The sequence below is a fragment of the Pavona decussata genome, unplaced genomic scaffold (assembly GCF_977016875.1).
Source record: "Pavona decussata unplaced genomic scaffold, jaPavDecu1.1 SCAFFOLD_237, whole genome shotgun sequence".
Lineage (NCBI taxonomy): Eukaryota > Metazoa > Cnidaria > Anthozoa > Scleractinia > Agariciidae > Pavona > Pavona decussata.
In genome coordinates, this window is record NW_028145642.1 from 1,974,522 (window position 1) to 1,983,556 (window position 9,035).

General features: G+C 38.7%; 2 protein-coding genes across 2 annotated transcripts; one reads left to right on the forward strand and one right to left on the reverse strand.

Moving 5' to 3' along the window:
- Nucleotides 1-12: 12 nt before the first annotated feature.
- LOC146457863 (NADH dehydrogenase [ubiquinone] 1 alpha subcomplex subunit 5-like) lies at nt 13-3,965 on the forward strand. Its single transcript, XM_085091460.1, has 5 exons — nt 13-62; nt 1,571-1,615; nt 2,312-2,428; nt 3,147-3,212; nt 3,485-3,965. The coding sequence occupies exons 1-5, from the start codon at nt 39-41 to the stop codon at nt 3,581-3,583; spliced, it is 351 nt and encodes a 116-aa protein (XP_084947586.1). The 5' UTR covers nt 13-38; the 3' UTR covers nt 3,584-3,965.
- On the reverse strand, nt 3,702-7,895 carry LOC146457864 (uncharacterized). Its single transcript, XM_085091459.1, has 3 exons — nt 7,766-7,895; nt 7,381-7,524; nt 3,702-6,310 (listed from the first exon to the last, which is right to left on the reverse strand). Exons 1-3 carry the CDS (start codon nt 7,808-7,810, stop codon nt 5,039-5,041), a joined length of 1,461 nt encoding a protein of 486 aa, XP_084947585.1. The 5' UTR covers nt 7,811-7,895; the 3' UTR covers nt 3,702-5,038.
- Between the last annotated feature and the right edge of the window lie 1,140 nt (nt 7,896-9,035).

Consider the following 9,035-nt stretch of genomic DNA (forward strand, 5'->3'; position numbering starts at 1 on the left):
ATTACCCACACTGCCTTTCGGCACTTTCACGATCCAAGATGGCGTCCGGTTACGTGAAAAAGGTAAGCAGATATATGCCGGGAATTCTGTTATTTTGATAAAAACTAAGTTGAAATAGATTACAGCTGAATATAAAGCAGTGGTTTATTTGCCACGAAATGGTTTTTTATCGTGGCAGGATGAGGATATGTGAAACCACGAGCACTAAAAAGAGACATGAGTTAGCTTTTTTAACGTATAAAGTAAACTGTATTGCTTAGCCATACGATCCTGTACAAATGAGATTTTGTGTATTAATTGTGTTTGACAGTGTGACTTGCATTTTCAGTAAGATCAGGCTGCGCTTTTCTTATGAAACTTCATGTCAGTTGATACAATTCATTTTATTGTGATATTTGGTTGATATATCCATCTACTTCCAACATCAATCTATGTCCTCCACTGCTAACTATCATGGCATATACTTCATGTCAGGGGAATTCATTAGTCAATAATCAATACTCATACCTGCCAACCCCCAGAGTACAAAAATCTGGAGATGTCTAGAAATCTTCAGGGGCAGCCAGCAGAATCGTGTCAGCAACAATGTATAGCCTACGAGGGCCGTAGCATGAAGGCTATATTTAGGGCTTCATTTTATTAGGTTTAACGGAAAAAAAAATAAAGGCACAATCGTTATACCAACCTAATGTTCCTGACGTCTCTAGGCTATAACAGCATTTACCTACCGTGTGTTGTGCAATTTTCATTGATTGGTTGATTTCTGCCCAATGACAATACTCATTAAATATCTATAAATTTGATTGCTCTGTTTTCCGTTGTCCGATCAAGAACAGCGCAAAGAAGAACACTAAATCCACTTCTTGGTTTTATTTTCCTTTTTGACATCCCGAAAATAACGAAATTTATGACAATATTTCAAAAAAGCCACAGTAGGTGTTTCCTGGGAGATTTGGTGCTCTAATGGGAGACCGTGAGATTTGATGAAAAACTTGGAGACTCCCAGGAAAACTGGGAGACTTGGCAGGTCTGAATACTGCCATTGCAGCCAGCTGCCTATCATTGATTATCAATTTAAATACAATAATACTAGTAGAACATTTTGTGATTATTTAGTGGTCACTGATAATTTGGCTGTTATCAATATCAACAGCCCTCCATGAAAACGCTGATTAATAATATTATTGTATCTTATTGATTGGTTGATTGCATTTCCACCCAGTTGCATTTATCAGGTTGTAAATTTTTACAAATGTAATTTGTTTACACATGGAGCACCAAAAAGCTTAGGAGCTCAGTGTCCAGTTCAAATTGGCATTTGGAAGTGTTGGGTTTTGTGGAGAGTGAAAAACCAGAAAAAAAGCACTTGGAGCAGGGACTACAACAAGCAACAAACTCAACCGATATATGGCTTCAACGTTGCGAATCAAACCCGGTCTGCATTGGTTGGAGGCAAGTGCTCTCACCAATGCACCATCCCTGCTCCCTGCCAGTAACTTGTTGGGAACAAGTTACAGGCTGACTTTGCACTAAAATGTTTAAATTATGTTTCACTTATAACTTATTGCAGACAACAGCCCTGGTTGGTTTGACAGTTTCCAAAGCACCAAGAATGGTTAGTCAGACTCAGTCATGAGAAATAAAATTAATATAATATTTTCAAAGGACCATTGTAAGTGACTTTTTTGCCTTGAAATTGAAGTTGTTCCAGTAAGCTCTATTTTGTCACAGAGACTGGTCATCATGTAAGAAACTTGGTTGTATATTTTTTGGGAGGGGTGGGGGGGGGGGGGTAAAATGCTAAATAAATAAGAAACTCCTTATTACTTCTGTTTAAAATTCAATCAACCTAGACAAAAGAGGAACTGGTGCTTGATTGATTTATTTGTTTACAACCATGAATGCTCCGCTTAACTTGAGTTGGTTCAATTTGATACACAAAAGAAATCAGTCAAACATCAGTTCCTCTTTTGTATAGGTTTCTTGCAAAAGAGGCTTCAAATGGGATTTTGCAGGTATTATTAGTTCATCTCTGTACATAAAACAATAATTATTATTAAGTAAAGCTGAACATTATTGTGTCCTCGAGGAAGGACAATAATCAAATCTCACATAAATGGTAGACATGTGAGCTTTTTGGCCTGAAGAGGTGGAAATTTGAGCAAGCCAAATTTCACAAGTTGAAATGCCCAGGGAGTTTCCTGGGGGTCAGGGCATTACAGTTACAATCATAAGCTCAAACTACTTTTACTGGTCATTACTGTTCTTCACATAGTCATTAACCTAGTAATTGTCTTCTTTTGTTGAACAGGCTCTTACACAATTATACAAACAAACTTTAGAGGTGTTGGGAAGCATGCCACAAAGTGCCCAATACAGGATACATACAGAACAGATCACTAAACAAAGACTAGGGCTTGTGGAGCAAGTAAGTTGAAAATCAAAGCTGCTTCTGTTAATACTGTTCGAACAGGTTGTAATTGGCTAGACATTGTTTTTATTCTTACATTTCAAGGCTAATAGACCCATGCTACTACTATTCATACATGTATCTGCCCACATTTACATCCATTTGTCTTGGGATGTAACTCATCCATCATGTGTTGGACATTGTCTATTGAGTATATGAATGGCCAATTACAACAAATCTTGGAAAATTGCTTTATTAAACAAATTGTAATGGGGCTTCTGTGTTCATGGAGCCCCATGGCCATACATGTAAGTATAAACACTCAACTTAGCTCCATCATTGGTAAGAAAATCATTTGAAGGGGTGTGTGGAACAAGGCCCTAAGTGATTTTGATGTAAGGTCAAATTCTCCTTTTGTTTCACAATTGAATACAAGGGAATTTGGAAGGAGAATGTAGCAGTTTATCAGAAGTCACTTAGGGCTTTTTTCCAAGCACCCCTTCAATTGCGGCAAGGATCTGTTGACTGATACAGCTAGTAGATGCATTAAACAGAATGAAAGGAGCAGGGCTGATTGGTAACATAGACCAAATATTACAACATGTTCCCTTTCTCTTCTGGAGATGAGCAGTTTAATATAGGAAGGGCATTTATACACTGGAATTATTCATAAACAATTATTTTAAATGTGATAGCTTATTGAGTTTTTAATGATTGATTTCTTTTTTACCCTTAGGAGAGTGACATACCCACATTGGAAAAGAAACTTGGAGCAGGGCAAATTGAAGAAGTTGTTAAACAGGTGATGTGTTATGAAAAATTAATAGTCCACAATGTGACCATTAATAAATGAAAGTGCTTCTCTTTCTTCTGACTGTACTGTTGTTCATTTTAATGAAAAGTGAACTGGGGCAGGCAAAAGTATTGCGATTTGAGTGAAAATGTTTCATCTTGATTGTATTTTCCCTCACATATTGTAATCTCAATTGCACGGGGTGAAATTTATTATGTAATTGCAAAAGCTTGCTAAAATAAGAGTTATCATGGTACTACAGATATGTTTTTTCTTTACAGGCAGAAGATGAGTTATCCCTAGCTAAGAAAATGCAAGATTGGCAGCCATGGGAACCTCTTCAAACTCCTGCTCCTGAAAACCAGTGGAAGTGGCCGTAAGAAAGAACAGCAATCAGCCATTGAGCAGAATAATAGACCTTTAGTTCAGCATCCAATGAGAAAAGGCTACACAAAATGGTGCTTCTGCTTTCAGAATGTTTTGTAATGATAGGTTTGGTTTTTGAGGGTGTGTAATGATCTTTCATCATGTTATAAGATTTGTAACTCTTTTTATTAAGAGGAGGATGTTTACAGACCAGACATAGTACTGAACTTGTTCTTTAATGTCATTGTAACATTACAGCAATTACAAAATGTATAAAGTTTGATTGCATGAATATGTTGTCTGTCTGATGTTTCTGATTGTGCTCAAATTGTTTACAACAGATCATTGCGATAACCTTATCATCTTGAATAAAATGTGAAATGTGTTTGTTACGCAGTCTGGCTCTATCATCTTTGGGAGGCATTCAGTTTTCAGATTTTAATTAAAAGACCATTTTAATATGAGGCATTTTTTAATGTATCAATGAAAACATTAACACGACTAACAGTAACATTTCCCAGTAACTCAATACAACTTTTTTTCTTTAACTGCACAACTTGCTGTACAACATGTACACCACATTGGAATGTTCTAACCATTTTTAGAAAGAGACCAGTTTAAGCCTACTGGCATGTTTTGTATAAAATCTGTTTATGTTACTCCTGAGGGATAAATTCTCAAAATTTTGCCAAAACAGAACAGTCAATTGGAAGTATGACAAAACAATGGCTATGACTATTGCCATGACAAAATTATTCTTAGAAGTTAAATACAGGATTAAAGTAACGAGCGTCACACCGTTTACAGCCGAAACCAGGTCCTCACAAGATAACTGGGAGTTATAATACTCAATTGTTTGGCTGCCCGTAACTTAAACTACCTTTGCATAAAGTTAACTTGATTTTTGTTAACATTGAAACATTTGCAAGAACCTCCCAGCTGTCTTCAGTTTCTGTATGCTATTAATGAACCTTGTTATCTTCAGTACATTTGGTATGCATTGCCAGATTAACATTGTCATGGTTGGTATGAATAAGATTCATCTCCTAGTTCAATTAAAGAGCTAACAGTCACAAAGTTAACTTAACTGGAGAGGTTTGTAAAACACAAGATAATAATAAGAATGTTAAGACATATTTGTCAGCACAGTGCAGACTTGTGTGCAGTTTGTAACAAGCAGTCCTTCCAATAAAACAGCTAACAGCTATTCATCAATGAATTTCAGAAGTCCCTATCACCCCTCACATTTATGGAACACTTTGATGCATTGGCTACCTTGGGAGGTGAAGAATTATATGACGTTTTCAGTGACAAATTGTTCAGCAAAAGGTGGAAAACTTGTGATGAACTGCCTGTTATGAAGATAACAGAGCAGTAACTAGCCCATTGCTGGAAATGGCTGATGCATTACATTTGTAAACTAAGATAAAATCAACACCAACTTGATAAACAAATATAAAACAGTGTTCTCAACTTGACTTGTCTTCTGTTTTGGTGCTGGAAGGTATTGGCTTGAAAAGTTGCCTAAAATGTGTTGTCAGTGGGCGTTTCCTGATTCCATTACAATGTCGTGCTGAAGAGCCAGATGACTGTGACAGCTGACAAAGGACCCTACTGTGACTGGTGTTATACACTGGTGTGTCAATAAGTGACCTTATAGACCGCTGATGTGGTTGACTAGGGTTGCCAGTCATGGTATCTGAGTTACATATTTCAATAGAACCATAAATGTGCTGTTCTTGATTAGAAGGCTTGGTGCTCTCATTGTCATATGGATGCTCAGGTTCCACCCTTTCAATGGAGGAACAAGTAAGTGCATATTCACTGGGGCTACCTGTGTCTTTAGTGGGAATTTGGTCATCTTCTGTGGCTGTTAGTACTTCTTCCTCATTGTCTGAAAACACTGGACTGCTGCACACTGTTTGCATGCCATCTGAGGATAGTGGACTTGGAACCAAAGTAATTTCACTTGGTGAGTGTACAACATCGCCCTCAGTGGATTGTACATCATCTAGGAGTTGGGGAGGTACAGGAGTTGGAACTCTTTCATGCGTGATGGAGATCGTACCTGCATCATCAGTCTTTGGTGTGTTCAATTCAGATAACTCTTCTTCGGATGATGACTGAACAGTGATCTCACACTGTTCCTCTAACTTTTCAGGTATTTTTGGTTCTTCTCCTCCCTCACAAGAAATATTGTAAGATGGACTTGTCTGTTTAGGTTCGTAATATGTCTGCTGATTAACAACCCCAGCTCTGTTTTGAACAAAGGATGAAACATGTCGAGGTGGCTTAGGAAACTGCGGTACAAACTGGGCTTGTTGAACAGGGGGCATTTCATATGTGACAGGTCTTGTTTGAGGCTGAATAGGTGGTATGCCTCCCACTGAATGGGGATAGCCAGAGTTAGCAACTGGGATATAGTCTTGATGCATTATGTATGGCACGTTTGATGGCTGTCCCATACCAATATGTGGTCTAAATCCTCTGTTAGTCGGCACAGGGATATACTGCTGTGGCATGCTGTATGACTGTGGTATGCTGTATGGCTGGACTTGGCTGTTGAAGTACATGCCATGGTTGGTGGGCTGTAGTGGGGGAATGAAGCAGGGTTGGTACTGCACTGGCTGTGTTGGATTATACATCATGTTTCCCATGACTGCAGGGGGAGTCTGTGGAACATGTGCCCATACAGGTACTTGAAGTCCAATAACAGGGCCACACCCATAGGCTGCTGAAGGCTACAAACAAGGAGAAATTATTTGAATTATGAATTATGGCACTTGATTATATGCTTTATAATCCAGGAGATAGGCAGACAGTGCAGTTGATTGCAAAGGCATAAACTAATTGGCTCTGTCAATCATCACTTCACAACTGTTCATTGAAGACAATGATCGCACGATTTATTTCCTTGAAAAGAAATCTTTTGAACGCAGTTATGCTGCACTGGGTTACTTGTAGTGACAGTAGGTGGAAAGTTGAAATAAAAATGAAGAAAGCATCTTGTTTGTTAATGGTCTCAAAACAAGAAGAATGCACGGGTGTTTTCTTGTGGTTGTTAATCGGGTGGTGGGGGAGGGGGTACTCCCCTATATAAGATACATAGGTATGTACGGCCCCGGCCAAAGGGTTTTGTTTTGGAACCATTTTGGTCTGAAATAGGGTTAGATTTTAACCATTTTGGTCTGAAAACAAGTATGGATTTTACAGAAAATTTGGGTAACTTTAAAAATTATTACATATTTTGGTCTGAAACAGGGTTTAATGAGGGTTTGGAGAACTGAGCTGCATACCCCCACCAAAAGGTCCTAGGGGTACACCCTCCCCCCCCCCCCTCTTTGAGGATTCTACTTCTGGGACTTGAGGCAACAAATCAGAAAAATTACTGTGGTTATTTCCATACGTTTTCATGTTGTTTTATTGATATTAATTTTGACAGATCTTTGTTGTTCCCAAGGATGAAACATTTAAGTTTATTTGTACTATTTAGTGTGTTAATTAAGTTTTTTTTCCCTGTATAGCACACAAATTGTGCATTAATGATTAACCTGTGTATGCAGGTGCCACACTATGTAGACTGGCATATATGTGAAGAAGGTAGGACCATGTATGGAGAGGACATTTTCGTTTTTTTTTTCCTTTTTTGATATGTACAGATCTTAATTCAAGAATTTAAATTCCAAAGAAAATTTCCATCAGTAACTGATACTTTCTATTTTTAACGTAAGTAAGAGAATTGATTGTGAATACACTGAGGAAGAAATTGCGAATTGCTCTTTACTTAATTTGACAGGTAAAGGTTACTTACAGTAATTCCAGTGACTTGCTGTGGCGACGGTTGAGCTGGAAATTGCATCGGCGGGGGTGCCATTGTTGGTGTTGATGCCGTGTAAAGATTTGGAGTTGGTGCTAAGCCTGGTGTTGGTGTGAGGAACACTACCTGTTCACCTCCCTAAAGTGTTAAATTCCAAGAAAAACAGCTAAATATGTGAGCAGTTTACCTTGTTAAAACAAGAATTGTTCATTCCTTTTGACTTCAGATCTTATCAACGTGGGCTACATTGAGCTTTTGGAGATTTTTGGACCTTCTGTCCGAGCAGGACTCGAGGTTTTCATTGCTCAAGTTTGCTTCTTTAAGTTGCAAGACAAAACATTACCATTCCACTGTCAGTAGAAGCCTGTTATTAACTCACCATTTGTGGAGAAGGCATTGCATTTGGTGGAATATGACCGTACATAACTGCATTTCACCATGCAGAAATTCGCGAAGTACTTTCCTCACTCAGTTCATTGACCCTGGAGAAACCCATCCCGCTTTTGCGCGCCAAAAGTCGCACGTCAACAGAGCCCACGATTCTTTTTGTCAGCGTTTTGTAATATTGGCGGAGTTGCCAGGAACGGCCTGGGGCCGACCCTGGGACCGAAGACGGCCCTTTTTGACTTGTGGTCAACAAGTATTGGATTTCCTATCATGATTTTAATACTCGAAAATTTCTCGTCCTATCAAGAACTAGCGCTAAGTTTGGCGATGGTGTCAATTTTCATGCGTGCGAAGTGCATGACAAAATTGATTTTCAGTTATTATCAATTTTTAACGCTTCCCCATGCAACGGGTAAAATGATCAAGACTTTTTTAATACTCCTTTAGAACAAAACTTTACAATGTCACAATTCCTCATAGGTGTGTTGACTTCCAAATGGTTTCAAAGTTTCAAAGATTTAGAGAGATTGTTTGTTGTTTCTTTTCATCTGTTTTGTCTTTTCGTTTGTTTGTTTGTTTGTTTGTTTGTTTGTTTTCATTTCCCAATTTTCAAAGGTCTCAAAGCGTTTGCCAGGAACGACACAAATTGTAAATTTCCAAAGATGCATTCTTCTGAACTTAAGACAATGGCTAAACTTACAATCAGTACCTGTTTTAGCACAACTCTTTAGATGTTGTCTTTTGTCGTCGCTTTTCCTTTTCGCTTTTCTCGCCGTGGGATTGGTTTAACAAGCAAATAAAAAATACCCCTACCATTATTTAACCTGCGATCAGGCATTCATGATGCGTGCCTTAGTTTATTCAGCACACAACGTTACATAAGCACTATGTTAAACAACACTATAGCGCGGATAATTCGTTTGAAGATATACAGACGAACAGCAATACAAAAAAAATTAACTCGATATTCGTCCAATTTAACGGGTACGAGTTGCACCGGATCTGGTGTATGATGGGGAACCGTGGGCTCAAGATGAAGATAAAAAGTGGCCCTCCGGCGAGTCCGGCCTTATTTTCCTTGAGAACGAGTTGGAAGTCCTGGCTTCCCCGGCTCTCTCCCACCAATTGTTATGGGGGCGAGTGAGTCGTTTCCGAATTTCCTTCGCGCGTGTCTCTAGGAGCCTGGAACAGACTATATTTCACTGTACGGCCCTCTAAACCTCAACTAGTTTCCTTTCCCGCGCGCCCGATTAACGTCAGAA